Genomic DNA, 19,801 nt, shown 5'->3' on the forward strand with positions numbered 1-19,801 from the left:
TTTTTTTCAAATACTTCCTATAGTAATTTGCAATCCTTCACCAGCTCCTGTACCCACTTTTTATTTCAACTGAGATCATCTGAAACAGACAAACCATTTCAGCTTGGAGATGAAGACAAAACAGCTTTTGCTACCAATGCTAGTGTCTTTTTTAATATGATCCTTAAGATTAAGTTTACTGTCATTTTGGTCAATATTATGCTTATTTACTGCTTCCTGACAATTCTTATCTAACCCCCCAAATGAGATCCTGAGATGCATATCTGCCACAATTAAATGCAAAGTAATTTTCTTATTTATAGCTCACACCATTAAAGTTCACCAATAACACAGATAAGCGATCATTCTTTTGTTAACCTGAGAAGCAATAAAAGCTCCAGCTGAGCCAGAACAGGATGCTTTGGTTTTGAACTAACTGCTGCTTAAGTATCACATTGTAAAAGTGAAACTTGTTTTGTCTGTTGTAGCCCATGAAGTTTTAAACACTGTTCTTGCAATTAAAGAGCGCTACAGATAGATCAGGATAGAAAACATGTGGCAGTGCTCTGATGAGAGATTATGAACCATCAGTGACAACAGTACACAAAATCAGAGCGCTTACATAAGAATGGGACTTTACATAACAATGGGAATTAAGTATTTAACCCCTTGATTGCGTTTGCTTCAGTAGATTTCTTGGACTTCCTGTTGTGCGGCAGGTATTTTTTTCAAGTGACTTGACTCTGGAGGCTACAGAAAGCAGTCTTAGTTTGCAACCTCATTCACTGCAACTGTTCTAATGGTAAAGACTTCAAGAGCCTCTGGGAACATGGTCATTTTCCTCAAGTGTTCTGCTGTCTTTCCTTTGTTTACACTGAGTACGTGAAGATTACTAAGAGGATGCCCACATATTTGACTTTTTTTTTTCCCCCCCTCTCACGCTTGGGCCCTTAATAGAAGAATCTGGTTAAATACCATGTTAGGTAACACATACTGCCTACTTATCTTCTTCTCAAGGTGAATAGAAGTGTAATTTTGAAACCACATCTTGCTCTGTACTGTTCTAATTTGAATTTTAGTACTTAGTCAAACGTAAAGTCAAACTTTGAAACAAATGACTTTTTACTCAGAATCCGTATCAGAACTCTGAATTGCAAGATATTCACCTAAAAAGGTCAATTTCCAGCATCTTTTGGCAAGTGTGTCTGGTGTTTTCATATATTTGCATTTTATTCGTTTGCTATAGTCATTTTGCTAGCACAATAAGTATCCTCAAGAAGCAGTCTTTCTCAGCATTTTCCACTATAATATGATCTCATGACTGTTATTTACTTTCTAATTAAAAGGAGTGCAAACTAGGACAGTATGACTGATAAGTGGACCTATACCACATGCCAGTTGACAAAGGAAGTCAAATTCTCACTTACATACTAATTAAGCTTATTTATGACAATCTGACCTCAGGTTCAGTCAACAGAATGGGAATTTACCAGTCTTTGTTGTCCATTTTCAGAAATTGTTATAATGGTCAAGGTCTACCTGCACAGGAATATATTTACTTGAAATGCATCTCCAGTATTCCTTGGATTCATTCTGAACAGACTTTTGCCTCTTGTGAAGGATAGTTTTTCAGAAGCACACACACAAAAGGGTTTAGAATGGATTACTTAAGTCACTGTTGTGAAGACATTGCCTCTATGCAGGAAGGAGGAAACTGTGTAGCTACAAAATATAAAGAGGGCCAAACAATACCTAAAAAAATTTAAAATATTAACAACTAAATCACATGGGTGTTTAAAAGGCTATGGTACTAAGTAAATTTTAGTTGATATAATTAGCAGACACACAAGACACCGCACACACCCCTCAGTTCTTTTATAATCACAAAATCACTGTAAAATGGTAAATGAAACTCAAATTTATCAGGATGAGACCAGTCTTGGCACTACTACATCTGGAGAGAAGGGGATTTCTTACACATTCTTGTCCTTTTTTGTGCATCTGTTTTGCTTTTCAGCTGTTTTAATTTAAACTAATGGTGATCTCCTTCAATTAATATGTAAAATACCTCAATTTCTTCTACTCTTCCAACTAATCTTGTACACATCAATGTCATGAAAAGTTTCAGATTTCAGTGCCAGGACAAGAAATGGCCAATGTTGGTCTCAAATTCATTTTAGAATGACAATTACAAAAGCAAGTACTGAACAAAGAGACCTCTCTGTGACAGGATATTCACCTAAACATTGAACAGGTACAGTGGAGAAGACGTAACTGCCCATCATACTGCATTTAGAGAAAAACTCACGAAAGTTACCCTAAACCAAAGACACTACACTCCGTCTTTTCTGTCTAAACCAACACATTTGTGTGGAGGTTCATTCACAATAATGCCAAATCTACTGACTTCAACTAAAGAAGCAACTGTCAGTAGAACTGAATTCAAAATAAATCATAGGCTTTAAGGAGATTTAGTGTTTATCTTTGATTAACTAAGAACCCACTTAACATAGGAATAGGAACTGTATTCCTGCATATAATTAAGATTCCTTGAAGCAAAGGTAAGTTGGATACATGTTGGAAAAGTTCCTGTTTATTTTATTTTGGAAGGTATAAGCTCAATTTGTCACCTATCAGTCAGTTTTGGGCTCTGTACAAAATATCTATACTTAGATAAGTGCATATCTTTTAAGATGTAGAATCACTTTAGCTTGTATAATGCTGTCCAGTGCAAATCACTTTGAAGCTTATATGTAGTTGAGGGATTTTATGTAATTTTACATTTCTCTTTACTCATTTTGGAATGTTTAGCAGGATTTACAGCAATCAATTGACATGGAACTTATAAGGCATCTCAATTAGACTACGCACTCCACAAAGTAGAAAGCACTAGCTAGCTGAGCAACTTGGTCTCTAAAATGTTGGCAATTCTTAAGTTATTTCTACAGATAGGAATTTATAGAGGACAGTTCTTGATCCTGGCCACACCACAGTTTTCTGATCTTTCACACCAAGAAAAAAAAATTAATTTTGATCTGGATGCTTCAATGGCCACAAGAAAAGAAGCTGCATCTGCATTACCAGGTAAGAACAGGGGAGTGCTTACAGTACTATAACACAAAAGGCTGGAAAATATATAAACCCTACTGCTCTGGTCTGATTTTTTCTTTTTTTTTTTTCTTTTTTTATTTTTTAAATTCCTTGAAGATACTGCTGAAGAAATAAACTGATACACAGTTAGGTTAAAACACCCTTTGGGTGAAAATCTCCTTGTCAGCATGACAGCTTGAAAGGACATCTGCCTCCTTCCTTTAAGTCTTTTGCGTCACATTTGCTAAGGCAAATTTGTTATTATTTATGTAAGCAGAAATGAGGATACAGACATAGGTGTATCAAGGTAAATCAGAAAACTGACAAAAAATTAACTCAGTATCAATGTCCTGGAAACTAATGGAGATAGAGATATCATCACACATCACTCCGCCTTCCATGGAAATACAGATGTAATATGCAAACCAGATACTTCAATATACCTCCGGTTAAATATTGGAAGAAAAGCCATTTTATAAATATTAAAATAACTGTCACCAAAATACTTGTAAGTTAAGATTCTAGACAACCATGGCTGCTAAACAGGATGAGAAGGTTGATGGCTTAATGTTCCTAAAGAGCTATCAACACAAGTCAACTTTACTGATTTGCCTGAAATAATGGCATTCTAAACACACGTGACAACATAAGGTGTAGCATAAGTATTACATGTGTTTCTGCACTACTGCATTATCAGCGACTGAAATGCTGACAGGAATCTTGGCCTTCCTCAACTTAGGCTGCGTATAACTCCATAGCAGTTCTTTAAAGCGTTCAAAGTGAGCTCATTTACCTGGTCTAGTGCACTTGTCAGACTGCATAACATATAAAGGACAAGTCATAGCCATGAACATTGTGTTTTACAGCTTGAATTGATCAGCAGTTTCCCAGCAGCGCACAGACTCATGTAAACAGAACTGCAGCCTGAAGTAATCTCTTGTACAAGGCAACCTACAGTTTTAATAATACCTCTGCTTGTGTTCAAGAATTAGAGACAAAACATGGTGGAAATCTGCATACTACGACTATCAGGACCACCTGATCACTCCTGTTTTCTTATCTTTTTTTCTCTTTTTTTTTTCCCATTTTTAATCTCACACAAAATACTATTTCCTCACAGCTCACAAACTCAACATTTGGCATTTAATCATACTGAAATGCCACTCTACTTAGTCTCTGAGCTCAGTCAGATTTTCTAACACATAATAGGACTATTGGGAGAACATCTATTGTAACACAGAGCCTTCAAGCCCAAAAAGGAAGATGTTAATTGCCACAATATCTTGATTATAAAGATGTTTACAGAATGAGATTAACAGCAAAGCAAGTAAGATACTACTTCTTGCAAAGAAATCCATATGAAAAAAATCAATTAACCACAACAAAGGAAAACAAGCCAATAATTCACAGTAAAATGGCTTGAAAGGAACATTACACATATTAAATGACAAATGGTAGAACTGTAAGATCAGGTAGGCCAAAATAAAACACAGTTTTTACTGAAAAAGTAAATCTTTCTTTCCTGCTTACAAAACAGACAGCATGTAGTTTTCACAGTGACCTGGAACAGTCTTCTGTTTGTTACTCCCCTCTTTATTTCTTTTTTTTTGTTGTTGTTGTTTATTTTAACAAATTGCTCTGCTAAAAACAGCTTCTTACCTTTGTTCATATCAAGCAACTGTTGCTTCTTTTTCAGTCTCTCCAGCCTCTCTTGCTCTTGCTTTTCTCTTGCCAATTTGGCTCTCTTCATTTTTTCTTCCATTTCTTTTCTTCTCTTATTTTCTTTTAACGCTTCCTGCATTAAATAAAATGAACACAGGATTCTAAATTCCAAGGAAGACTAGAAAAAATAGTAGAAACAGCCTTGCTCGTGCAGATATTCTATTCACATCCTGTAGGTGAAAAAAACTGGAAATGACACTAAAAATTCCAAGCATGGTCAAAAATCTTCAAGAGAAGATGATTTACCACACTATTTATACATATTAACATTACTATATAATCAAAAGAAAAAAAAAAATAAAATTGAAGAGCTTTGCATTCTGGGTGGTTGAAAAGTTCCAGAAAACTTCTATCATTAACATGGTTTTGTTTGGTTGGCTGGTTTGGTTTTAAGTCTCATTTAAACCAGTAGCTTAATTTTAGGAGGAGTGAAGATGCAATTTCAAGAGTTCACTGTGATACAGTACTATATATAGCTTTGCTGATATGGTGGAAACCACAGTTACCACTGATGTTAACCTACACGTTCACGTGAAAACTAGACTAAGAACTGTATTTGTTGTACCTACCATCCAGAAAAACACCTTTCCCTCCAGAAATAAAACATAGAGAATTAAGGCTGGGAAAAAAAATAAAATAAATCAGAGTCTTATCCCTTCTCATTTTGGACAGTTCTGTCTCCATGCATTCAGTCACATGGGACAGAGATATCAGTTTACTGAAACTTGACAGATCATAATGAAAGTAAATGCCCACAATATTAAATGAGAAAGCAGTTAAGAGATGTCATGTCTGAACTACTAGCAACTCACTAGCCATTGGCAGATTATGATTAGTTCATACACTCTACCACGTTTTCTAACAGGAAGACTACTACACAATGAACTACACAAACTCTTAAGTTTATTATACGTGGACAACTACCTTGGGTCAAGCTTTAAGCATACCATCTTAGAGAATATTAATTTCATAAAAGTTTCATAAATATGAAAGATATACAGTTTATATGATACGATAGCTACCTAATTGCTACTAAAACAAAAGGCATTCGAAACAGACGAATCGCAGAAGAACATCACACTAACAAATATCTATGATTTTTGGCCCTTATGCTAATTTCAAAGCTAACAGTGCTACAAAGTACTGCACTCATATAGTTTTGTATGCATTTTCATAACAGCATTACAGTTAGTATAGGAAAAAAATATATATACATATATATATATATGACTGTATATATATATTGTGATATATCACAAGTCTTCACCACCCTAGGCTTTGCTGTAGTACCCATGCAGCTTTTCAACAGCTCTAGCATTTCTGGTTAGGACTTAGAGGATTCTTTCCTGCCATCCCATCTACTTTACAACCTCCTACCCACCCACTCAGTTTTATGTTGCATTTGTTAAAATTGACATTCTTCTCTTCTACATAAGACTTTAAAGTGAATACTGTGAAAAAAAGAAAAGGATGTGTTATTTGACACATCACCGCTGTCTAGTGAAAAATAATACCTCTCATTCACAAAAGCATCCCAGAAACAAAGCACCTAGAATGTACTTGCTTATTATTGCTCTCCATCAGCCAGTCTGACTCACGTTTCATATTTGCTATGTCATTTTGTACTATATTTACTGAGTTGGATAAATCGATGAAATACTCACAAGAACATATCACCAGATGTTTTCTACATATTTAAGTGCTGAAACAAAATCATATATATTCATCTTTATTTGTAAACACACCTTATATTTGAAGTAACATTGATAACAAATTTGATCACGCTTTTTCAAAGCTGGCTGAAAATGGCTCTAAATAAAGGAAAAGAGAACCTGGACTCAGAAGCATGGCGTCATCTACATAAATTGTTTTGCTTGAATTATAACGTAAAATTCTTTGTTTCCTTCTACAGGGTAGAATAGTGTAGCTTTGAATATTTAATTATTTGCTTTTTATCATTTCCAGACCTTCAAACTGTGGACAAGCATGATGATTTTGAATATAAAGGTAAAACAATACCGTATATACCGTGCTGCAATTCAGGCTTTACCATCCTAGAAATTAACCATGTTGCACAAATAAAATGGGGTAATTTTTTTGTATGGAACATATATATGCACAAACTTTGAGGCTAGTAGTTTCAAACAACTACAACAAATTAGTTCAACAAGACTTATGCATGCAGTAACATTAAAAGGAATATGCTGATATTATAAAATAAGGAGTAAAAATGCGACAAACATGAGAACTATAAAACTTCTTCAGTGCTCACAGTCTTTTAAGATAAAACTAAAGTGGATGAGTTCTACAATGACATCCACCCACTTACATCCACCTGCTTTTATCCAAGATGTGAACTAATGAACTAATTGCCAGTCATTCTGCAAAGTCACAGGAGATAATTTACCTATTTAATTTTGTTTAAAAATGCCACTTCAAATTGAGTTTCTATGGCATTTTAATAGCATAATATGAAGCATCCACAGAAATTTATTTTTTATACTTAAATATATTTTGTTGCAGATAGCAGAATATAACAGCAAAAAAAAAATACTTCCAAGTCCTCCTCAACAACTTTGTCAGTTTCATCTTTTATACCTCATCCTTGTTTTTAAACACATATCATAACCTTGAGAAATCTTACTTCCCAAATCATCATAATTGTCAGAGATAAAAAATTCCATTTATTTGCTACAAAACTACAAACAAAAACAAGAAAAGCTGGCCTATTATTGTAGTACCCCCCAGTTCACCTAACAAATAAAAATGAGACAAGCATGTTTTAACCAGTGTTTATATTCCTCCCAGACAAATAAAGGCAGCACCAAATACCAGCAGGTTAAGAAACCAGTATTTGGGAATTAACGTGCAATAAAATCTGTAGTTTTCTAAGTCCTTCTGAAAATAACACATAGTAAAAAGCAACTTCATCTGAAGAATTGTTTAACTTAATTTGCTTTAAGAAAAGGGATTTTGTTTATTTGCTTTACATTAAGAGCAACTTTGACATTAATAACTTACAGTTCCCACTCCAGAACAACTTTGTTTGCTGGTTTAAAAACTAATCTTTGATTAATATACAAATTTTTTTTTTTAATTTTTTTTTTTTTTTTTAAGATTCTTTTGCATAGAAGTGCACATACCACATGCTTATTTCAGAACAGCTAGAACATATGTGCACTAGAAACATCTACTACAGTCGAGGAACATTCAAATAAAAAACAAGTGTATTTATAGTGTCTTCCCACCAGTAGGAAAATGAAAGAATTCGGATGGTGACAAAAAAAAATTCACTTATGGCAACTTCTTGCTTGTCTGATTCCCCAGCTGTTTTCTCCTAAATAGTTATTTATTCACAACAGAAATGCAATTTGTACTTTTAAACCAAGACAAATATGCTGGGAGGCCATATAGAAGTTTTCGAGCAAAATTTCTCTCAGATTCAAACTTGAGTACATAGCATGTATCCAATTATATAGCACACACAGAAAACTAAGCAGTGAGACAATATCTCCATGTGTGAGGAGAATATAGATATTAGATAACAAGGAAAACACAGAGTTCTCACATTTTCTTTTAATTTGTATTTGGCATACCTTCATAATTGTCCATCTATTCTCCTGTTCTTTCTCCAAACTCTTGAGTTTCATTGGAAATTTTATAATGCAGAAGAACACATTACTAGTTATGTAATGTTACTTTTGAGCATTCACTGCCAGATACCCTCTCTGTGTAGTTTTCAGGATGAATTACCTGATCACTAAATGGCAGAGATCAGCTTAATACTAGAAAAATGATTCTACTTCGCTTTTAAAGGAAAATCACTATTTTTGTTACTGCAGTGAAGCTCAACAGCAACAAAGCATGTAACAGAGCTGATAAGTATTTACTAAATAATTATCCTGTTTAAAGGATGAAAACAAACTAGTCTAAGAGCTAAAACTCAGTCTAACATCACAAAGTAAGAAGCATGCCAGAGTTCTGGAAAAGACCTTTAATAGTAATAATCCTGATACTGTCTTTTCAAAAGATTTAGTGGCATGGAAAATCTCAAATCACTGACAAGTGAATATAAAACATATATATATATATATGTTTTTTTCTTGTAGACTGCTCAAGATCCTCTGCGTTTTGTCTTTGTGCAGAAGAACATGCAGTTTGAGAGGCTTTCCCCAGCTTCCCAGCACAAAAGTCTGATGTTCCCCCTTGTGTTTATTGGGATTCACTGAAATAAGGCTCTGATACCCAGCACAGCCAGTTTACAACTTGGTTTCCTTAAGAAGCAAATGAAATATTAATGCATCTCATACTCTGTATGTATCTTAAGTTTTGACAGACAAACAGATCTTTGCACACCAACATGGTTGTAAATAGACTCTCAAAGGTAAATTATTAAAAATGAGAAGAAAGAAAACAAACTGTAATGCAGATATTGCCTAGGATATTAAAGATGCAGTTGGCTACAAAGCAGTCATGCACTGCTAATGAAGGCTGTCTGTGATCCCTCAGGCCTTCCCAAAATTTCCTTTGCACCACCAAAATATGCGATCTGAAGTTCCAAGAAATAAATAAAAAAAACGCAAAACTTTCTCCATCATAACTCTGTGAACTCAGATTAACTGGCAAGTCATCTATAAAAGCAGAGCTAAGACACAGCTGTTTGCTCAATGACACGATGAATTTAGTGACTGAGCAGGTATGAAACAAGTAGAAAAGACTGCTTAGGATACTGCCCTATGGTTGGTATAGCACAGCCATTATATCTGACACAAGACATCTTTGGGATGCTGTCAGTGCAGATCAAGATCGCTTAGAACCAAGACCAACATTTGCAGGACCATGGTATATGCTCAAAGACAGAGCCGTCAGCAGCGGGACCCTGAAACAATGCCACAGCCATGCCTGGGAAGAAGGGCAAAGCCACTGTACATGAGAGGCATTGCCTCAAGCACAGTCACCTGCCTGGCTTACTACACTTTACATAAGACTGACATTAATGTATGTAAATGCACACATCACCTTATGTTGCTCATTAAGTACAGCCCACTTGTTTACAGCTGCTACATATCATGACTGTCAGGCTTGTCTGTGCCAACAAAATGGGCATCGGGCAGCTCTTCACTAGATACATCAGGGTTTGGGAAGGATGCAATCAATATTACTTTATCATTACAATGTTTTCTTGCACTCTACTGATACTATCAGAGAGATGCACTCTCTCATCTTCATTTTTTTCTTGAGGCTTCTCTTACCTTCTGCTTCATATTCTATTTTAATAGAATAATCCAACTCTACTAGCTTGCTCCGTATTATTCTAAAATTGATAAGCAAACAAACTTCAGGAAATAAGCTGATTTACTACAACATCAGCAAGCTAACTGAAGATGCAGAAACAGTGATCAATCAAATCATAATTAAGACAAATGAGGAGGTTCAAATGATCAAATTGCTATCTTAATAAGAAATATGAGCAAGCAGAACAATGAACCTGAAACTGGATGAAGTACCCTCGTGAAAACTTTAAGAGCTCAGATTCCTATGAATCCAAAACTCAGAGACAGTTTTTTATCTACAATGATAAGTGCAGACGTATGCATCAGCAAACCACAAGCATCTTCTGTGGAAGGGTCTCTTTTACATATAAAATCTTGCCACGGGGAGTAAGTCTGTCGTTTACATGAGCTCAACATCTGGGTTAGATTCACAACTTAAGTACTGTGATACTCAAAATCCCAAACTATGCTTGATTTCCAGAGTAGAAGGAGGATTTAAAATCCTCATTTAAATTTTATAAGCTTCCTAGATAATGCCTAGCAATAACGAAATGACTCAATTAGACTTACTGCAATCAGTACTAACTGGACAGTCAGCTTAAAATTTTCAAATGAAAAAAACTAAAAAGCCCTATTTTAACCCTATTTTCAAGGTCCAGAAAGCCTAACTTCAGTCTCTTCTAAGATCATATTTTCTCATATGTAATCTAGATCAATCTGCATCCATGACAGGGGGGCAGTAGGCCTGCCTGTGCTCCCCCGAACCCCAAGAATGGGAAGGGAAAAGGAAAAGGGGTAGGGAGTTGGTAAGGAGTTGGGCTCAAGGAAACAAACAGAGCAGTGACAATGATCTAAGGAGGAAAAACTTATTTTACTAATTATGATACCAGAATGCAAGATAACACAATATAGTACAATCTAATTAAATCAAGACTAGTAGATCAAGTAAAATAAGAGAGAGAGGTTTTCCAAAGACTGGGAAGCCTAATTGTGTATTTGTTCTTCTCTGTGCTCCACATGATGTTATGATGTGGAATACCAATAGCAAAAAATTACAAAACCATGACACCATATTCTTTTAGAAAAAAAATATTTAACAAAAGGGTTTGCTATCCTGAAATATGAAAGCTGTTGCTTTTCTCTAACCACAAGGCCTGCACCACCACCACACAAGTCTGACTTTCCAGAGACAAGTTCCCATCCCATCTGTATTGCCTAACTGTCACTTGCATGTCTTTGAGTGCTTCCAAAGGCAGAGTACTGTAATTCAGTTTTTATTTTCTTTTATAATAAATGTCATACATGCCTTTTATGAAATATATAAGGTGGCCAGTTACCTAAAGTATTAACAGCTTGTTAATAAAGTAAATGAGTTACCACTTGTACATGAATGCTTCTGTTTCCAATTCCATTACAGAAGAACTTTTCTGAACTACATCCACTTTTTGATTTATCATGTTATAAAAACCACAAAAATATTCTCCTAAGCACAGAGTGGATGTGCTTTCAGAGAAGAAATTAGAGACCTTATAAAAGGTTTTCTTTTCTTGTTTAGCTGTGCTTTTTTGTTTAATTTTTTCCCCCTCTCTTCTGAGAGGGGCAGCAAGCAAGAGCTTGTTAATACAGACAATGTTTCAGGTTTGATATTGCCTCCTGGGATGGTTTGCTACAGAAAATACTTATTGTTGATTATTCTATATTTTTCTATAGCTTTCTTCTAGCTAGAAGAAAGAAGTTGTCTTTCAGACCACATTAAGGAACTGCTATTTCTTAAGCACAAGGGAGAAGTCACATTCCCAGATAAACAATCAGGAAGAAGAATGAATATACAATCAGGAAGAAGAATGAATATACAACCTTTCTTTTAAAGCCACTTTTGAATTACATACTCAATTGGCGTGAAACCTGAGAATTCAGCTTGATTTTATGTATGGTCTGTCATAAGAAAACTTATGATTAGGTACTAATCTATGTGTTGTATATTCACTGAATTATATTCTCATAGCCAATGTCCCACTGTATTTAGAGAACAAATTAGAAGAGTCAAAGGAAAAAAAGTTCCCACATCACACAGCTTAAAACTTGCCCTGAAGCAAACAATTACTACAAAGAAAAGGGCTTACATAGACATTTATACTCTCATTGCTGAGGCTATTGTGATGAAAAATATTTTACTTTTGAAGGCAACATAACAGATGTTTCCTTTCCTGCCTACTACTGAGTTTAAATCTTATAAAACCTTGAAAGACCGCAATAGTTGTGGCCCAATAAAAAGTGTCAGGTTACTGATCATTCAGTATGTCATATCTTTCGGTGAGTTCTATTTTCTGGATCTTTTATCACAGAGTTACTGTAAAATATTCCAGCTACACACTAATCATTTGTGAATCAACAGACAGTACTGATAAAAAAGGGAACTTCATTTCACAAGTCTCTTAGAAGGAGCCGTCTCTCATAGTGCCAACTGAACAGTTGTTCCTATCAACTTTCCTTACACTACAATGCAATCTTTTATCCCCATGTACATTTATAACATAATAAAAAGATTTCCTTATTCAAAGAGCTGCATCTGTACAAATGCCTTCTGGGAGAGAGTAGTCACATTCCACAAGATAGCAAAAATATCACTTCAATGAAGGAAGAAGCTGCACTGCATTTCATAATAAATATGTTTATAAATGCCTGTTTCGACCTTCTCATACTTCACCCCCCACCCCCCCACCCCAAATTTTACTCATCTATTTTAAATTCACCTTTAGCACTAAGTGCGCTAAAAGGGGAATCCACTAGGAATAACTTAAAAGACATAACATTAACTTAAGGAAAACAAAATTTTTTTCACCTAATGTTAAAGCCTGTACTTCACATACTCTCCATAAAGCACACAGCCTGATTAAACAGGAGTTTATGTGCATTTTTAAATGCAGATGTGACAGATTTGGTGGATATTTTTAAATATTCTAGCAACAAAAGAAACAAACATTCAGAAAGTGACATTTCAAGTATTTCAGATCATTTGATACGAAGATTTTGAGACAAATTAAAATGAAGAACTGAAACAGAAAACAAGCACCTTGCCTCAGGAATCTGATTGTTATCTGTTAAGAGCCTGAAAACTATACTAAATGAAATGTATCAGGCTGCAATTGTCCCAAGTTGCTAATCAAGGACAATATGAATCTATATTTACTTTTACTGAACAGAAAGACTAAATCAATATCATCTTAAAAAAATCCTGCTTCAAAACAAGCACTGCATATGAAATGCATATTCCTATTCAGTGGATGCTACCTCTGATTCAATTTCCTTCTAATTGTCAGCTCTGACAGCATACACACTACTCCGCTCTCCACCAAAAACAATCAACCAAAACCAACCACAATAGCAGCCTGATTTTTAATCGTGTTTCATTTATAATTAAAGACCTCACGGTCACATGCTTTTTTAGTGCTTGTAATCTTCACTGAATAAAATGAGGATATAAAGATGCATCTAAGTATGAAACCAAAGAAAGAAACCAAGGCATAGGTGAGGCAGAATAAACAGGAAATGTCTACCCTAAAACTCACTTTCGAGGTGTAAATATTCTACCTAATGTTAGGAAAAAATGAACAAAAAGTGGGACAGCTACATAAGGATTGAGAGGCAAAGAGACTCTGAAAAGTGATAGACAAAATTAATTCAGGCCTCTCACTACACCCTTGGCACTAACTACATTTCCTACAAGAAGGGCAGAGAAACCTAGATATAAAAAGGAGACAATAAAGGATATGTAAATAAAAACAATTGTTTTTTTCTATCTGCACCTCTAAATAGATTCAAGATGTTGCATCTTGATGAATTTAAATGGCTCACAAAGAATGCTTGTTTATATAAAACACAGGTGCTCTAAGTTGATTTGTCTACTTACAAACATATGATCGATAGTTTTGCAATTTCAACTGTGAATCCCCATTTATGCAGTGTTTTCTTCTCTTCCCATTATCACAGAAGAGCATAAAAATTATTTCTTTATCACACAAAATTAGATACTAACAAAAATTAGGCAAGAGAGGTTAATTTAGTACTTGATTAGTAAGTTTCTAGATGAGAAGCTTTAAAGATTAAAAAAAAGATATTGTTTAAAAAAAGTCTATTTCTACTTAATAAGTCTGTGTCCATTCCTCTAAAATAAAAATCAGCTCTGCCGCTCCAAGTACAGAAAATATTCCAGCAGCAATCAATATGTCCCAGAAACTGAGAAAGGTCAGCTACTGTATCAGCTTACATCACCTCCTGGTAGTTTCCTCTTTCCCTGCTGTTTAATAGAATAACAATATATTTCTATGAAAAATTTTGTTAGAAATTTATTTGTGAAGAGAAACTTATGGACCAAAAAGAATATCACTGTATTGCTGATGTACTTTGATCAGAAGAATGAAAGATTAAAAAGCAACAGTGACTGCTCCAGAATTCTTTTTCTGATGTGTTCTACATCTTGACATTCAACTTAACAACTTCTAAATGTTCAGAACTTCTGGAGGATCATTTAATAAATATTGTTTCTGTCCAACTTGTCAAAGACAGAAAATATGTTCTATGTATATATTGTTTACATCAAGAAATCAACTATTGGCATTATTTCTCCCATTGGATGCATGGAACTTCTGCCAATATCCATCACAGTCTTTAACATGTTTTCAAGACCAAATGTTTTTAATTTCTCACTGTTAAAATAGTTTGATATGGGAACTACAAGACAGAAATGTTGTGCAAATACGTATACACATATATACAAAGAATTCTGTCTCTGATTATGGGACGTGCCATTCAGAACATATTTCTGACAATTATTTTTGGTTCACCTTTAAAGACATGGGTATATATTTCATCTATTTTCAAACACAATAGTCAAATCGTATGATTCCATAAGAACTGTATATCCTTATCAGCAGTTGCAAATGAATGAAGACGTCATTACAAAGACAGTTCTTTATTTAGAGAGTAAATTTGCTTTCGCATGACAGAATCATACATAGAATCACACAGTAAGAAAAGGGAAAGAGTGCTTAAAAATAAGAAAGTTAATGCAAAGGCAATACAAAACAAGTCAAGATTTTCTGAATGGCTCTGTTGAATTTTAGATACTTGTAGAGGTCAATCACTTAAAACCAGTTATCTACAACTTTATATGCTGTAGTTTAAATTAAATTTGCTGTATCACAGAATATTTTTTAAAGGAAAACCTCCTCTAAGCACTGAAAGTACTGACCCTGCAAACCAGGAAGCTGAGGAGGTTTGGCAGAAGGGAACTCCTGACAGCCTTGGCATACAATGGAAACACTCAGAGGTATAAGTGTGGTTATGCTACCCAAGAGGAAGATAGCAGTACTGCAGCAGTACTGATCAGGGAGGGAAGGAATTAAGACAAAGCTCAGACTCGGGAGATAAAATTTTCAAGCGAGGTGAAAAGCAGTGAGGCCTTTTATTGTTACAGAGGCTACTGAAGAAAGATCAAAGAAGAGATAAGCCTGCTGCTGAATGAAGCATGGAACCTAACTTCACAGCTTGAGGTACTCAGTGCCTTCCTTTACCTCACCCTTTACCATCAGTATCTCAGAGGATACCATCATCTGACTGATGTCACTGCAAGGCCTCTATTTCATGAAAAGGTTGTGGGACCCTGAAGACACCTCCGGCATCTGGAAAAGTCACACTTCAGGCTCATCTTTAAAGGAGTGAGGAAAGCTTGGTGAATTACACAGCAGTCAGCCATCAGTCAGGTTTTCAGGCATATCACAGATTCTTTCTGGAAGCCATCTCCAGTTATACAAAGGATAAGCTGCTGACTGGGAACAGCAAGAATGGACTTCAAGGGCAAACTGTGCCTTATCAACTTGACTGCCCTCTAAAATGAAACAACAGGCTCTGTGGATGAGGGGAAGGTAGTGAATGTTGTCTACCTTGGCTTTAACAAAGCCTTCACAGTCTTTCACAGTCAATGTCTCTTCAGCGATGGAGATAATCAAAACACAGTTGAACAAAGAAAACAACAGAGAAAACACCAATTCCCAAAAAAGCAATCCAGGGATCACTTGGAAGCAGCATGTAGGCATCACTGATTTGAAAATGATATATTTGATCAGTAGGCATGCTTTAGGATTACTTGGTTCTGTGTGGAGCAGCCAGGAGTTGGACTCAACAATCCTTATGGGCCCCATCCAAATGAGGATATTCTGTCGTGCTACACTGTATGTCTTCCCTTCCCCCCACCCCCCACCGCTTCTAAATTTATAACAGTGGTTATTAAGCTTAATAGTAAATTCCACATACTAAACAGGTTGAGGGGATTTCTACTGTTGTCCTTGAACTTGAACGTTTATTGTTTTCTTTTTGAGAAAATTCTTACAACCATCAAGATGCAGAAAATCGTAATTCTTTAAAATAATTTTCCTTATAGAAAGTAAAATCATTGTACTGTGAACTTTCATTGTTTGCCCCAGGCCTTCCTCAAGTGTCTGAAAAAAATTAAATCCCCAAACAAGAACCTTTATGCCACTAAAATGTACAAGGTTCTGCTCCAGTTGATACAATAAGTCAAGAAATTCTCAAAAGGCCTAATTACAATTACTATGACTGCTGCCTATATCTGAACATAGTGAATTTCACTGAAGTACAGACGATGCTTAGGAAACGAAAGTGTTTCCTTAAGCTATGTAAGTCTCAGACTTCACTTCTTTTTTGTATTGAAGCTTTAATATTTAAAGAGGCTTAGATGACAGAAGGACAGTTTAAAAATGTTTAAAGACCTCAGCATCACACAGATAATTAACTATTCAGACCAAAATACAGCATTAAAACAGTATGCTAATATATTACTGTCTCCAATGTTAAAAAGTTTAAAAAGGAATAAATATCAAGGCAAATTTGTTCTCTGCTTTGAGCATTATCTGTTAATCAGAAGAGTGCAAGCATCTGCGCACTCAGAAGAAAATAAAGGAGATTCTAACATATAAAACCCTGATCATATTTCATGGCATAAATTACATTGATAGCTTATAGAATAAACAACACTTAAACATACCCATAGAGAATTATTAGGAGAAGACATATATACAGCATTTATTATTATTGCCAATTTACAAGTAATCCTAACAGTGCAGGCACAAGCAGTTTCAAAACCTTCATTACTCTGTTACAGCTATTTCAGTCATTAAAAATAAAGTTTGAAATGCCTTCATTTATAACTTTCCTAAAATAGTGAGAATTAGTTGAACCTCACTGTAAGTACAAATGAATAGCATTCATACAGAAGAGAATTTATTCTCATTGCAAATTAAAGTTCTTCTTGACTAAATGCATTTCATTCTTCACAAGTCTTTACTATGTTTATCTGCACTCTGAATTAATGTGCAAATATTCAAAATCAGTAGAACATTCTTACATGTGATTCAAGAATATCACTGAATGTTCCTGGACCTCATTTAAATGACTTAAGCTAGCAAATAAAAACAGTAAAAAACATTCAAAGACAAGTAACAACCATTACTAAAATAAAGGTATTAGATATGAACTGAAATTGAAATCCAAACACACTATTTTCATAAATAATTCTTAGCAAAGCTTACAAAAAGCAAAAATCAAAAACCCAAATCTCTGCAGTTTTCTACACCATAGGCCTGAATTACATTTCTTAAACCTAAAATACACCTAAATGTAAAAGCAATCCTAGAAAACTACTTTGCCGCAAACTAAAGGAACTTCTGAACAATTGGCTGCATGAGAGGCAGCAGTTTGCACTGCAATAAAGAAGTCTCAATGCACAGTGGAAAAAACACACCCAGGGAGGCTGCGGGGTCTCCACACCCAAATCAAAATAAGAAGATTCTTAAGAGATAAGAAGGTCCTGTGCTATCTGTTGTAAGTTGAACTTGCTTCGAGCTGAAAGTTGGACTGGCTGATCTCAGGATGTCCAACAAAACAAAACTTGAATTAAGGCAAATACAGCCAATATTATAACGATGTTTTAAAGTATAAAAATAAAAAGCTAATAAAACTCTCAGTTATGTCTTTGTAGTTTGTGCAACTGGTATCAGCAGAAAATTTACTGCATGTTCACACATTCGAATTTTTGGCAACAGAAGCCTGCCAGTAATTTCTTCATAGCTAGTGGTTTTAATCCTACACTTTTCTTCAGTTGACTCTGCTCCTTCAGCTATCACAATAACAAATGTAAGCCTCAACTACCACACATATTATTGCTATCATACTGAAGACTAAATGACTGAATAATCAGTTATTTCTATAGAATGCAACATTTAATATAGAATATATAGGAATATTATAACTAGAAAGCCAAATAGATTTGCCCCTGTAGAAGAACAGACAATCTCACAAAAATTCTTCTCCTTAATTAACTGGCAATCAAGTAACATGAATAAAATGTACTAAGACAAACAGTATTCAATTTATTTATAAAAAAGAATTAGCAACCTCCCAATCAGTAACAGCCACACAAAAACATCAAAAAGATGGATGCCACTGAGATTGTAATATCTTAAAAAAAAAAATAAAAAAGCATCAGTAACATGATGTTGTAGAGTTCAATGTTCAGGACCTCGAGGTAAGAAAGCCACTAGGGCAAGTTGTTATTACTATGATTTTCTAGAGCATTCTGTACGGCTTGCTACATTGGAAGGAAGATCATTTACATATAAGTCAGTAATACCTCTCACCCCCTGAATTCAACACTTTACTCTCACAGAGTTAGTTACAGAAATTCATTCCACATCTATGTCACTGTCAATTTTAACTGTAGTTATACATATGTTAATTTCTTCTATTCCTTCAGAAGGCCACACAAATATGCCACTCCTGTTATCAGTTATAGCCCCTCATATTTAGTTTCTTGCATTTACCCACTGAAATGCTTAAGCATCTCTGATTTTTTTTTTCCTTTTATAACTCAGTACCATCAAATTCAATTATCACTGAAGAGCAACAGACTATCCATCAGGTCTTGAAGTAGTAAAAAAGAAAAACAATTATTTAAGAAACTGGAAATACATTCATTCTAATATGCCTTCTAAAAAACATGGGTATTTCTTCTCTAGTTCACCTACAAGTTTAAATGAATACATGAGGACAGATTTTTCAACACAATATTTGGACACTGGCAGTCTAATATCCACTGTGTAGCAACTGTTTGAAACAGATCTCCAAATTAAGACATTCGTATTTGAAAACCTACATCTTGGATTTATGAAAAAGTAAATGTGTTGAAGTAGCTTACTACTATTCCTGTTCTTTGCATGTCTTCACATATAAATGCTGCCGTGCCTATTAATTTTAGAGGTACTGGTAATTTGCTTATAGTAAAATTTTAAAAAAAAAAAAACAACAAAAAAACACAATACTATTCCAGTCAATTTAAAATGACTAGTTAGAAAACTTTTCCTACAATATATCTAATACAGTAAACCTGGCACAAAAATTAGGTTTTTAAATTGCTACCCATCTATCACACTAAAACTCAAAGCCCCTATGATTATGCAGTGAATTAAGACAGCTACTGGCAATAGAGAGACTGGGGAGCAACAGCTGCATGGTAAACAGTGGTATTTCCAAGCAGTGTTAATATTCTCAAGAGACAAAATGTGACATTCCAGGCATCTGTTTTCCTTGTACACTTTCTATGGCACAACTGATTACGACTCCCAGACAGCCACTAGGAAAGATGACATTAAAGCCATCTAAAA

General features: G+C 34.9%; 1 protein-coding gene across 5 annotated transcripts in view; it reads right to left on the minus strand.

The window, feature by feature from the left end:
* Positions 1–19,801, minus strand: part of DIAPH2 (diaphanous related formin 2) — a 151,309-nt gene that overhangs the window by 35,273 nt on the left and 96,235 nt on the right. For all 5 annotated transcript variants that reach the window (XM_085544581.1, XM_085544579.1, XM_085544578.1 and 2 more), the window contains one exon: positions 4,729–4,864. In XM_085544581.1, coding sequence (XP_085400707.1) covers positions 4,729–4,864 — 136 coding nt within the window. The remainder of the gene's footprint in view (positions 1–4,728; positions 4,865–19,801) is intronic.

This window comes from Coturnix japonica, chromosome 4 (assembly GCF_054131305.1).
Source record: "Coturnix japonica strain WE chromosome 4, WE-NBRP24, whole genome shotgun sequence".
NCBI classification, from domain to species: Eukaryota; Metazoa; Chordata; class Aves; order Galliformes; family Phasianidae; genus Coturnix; species Coturnix japonica.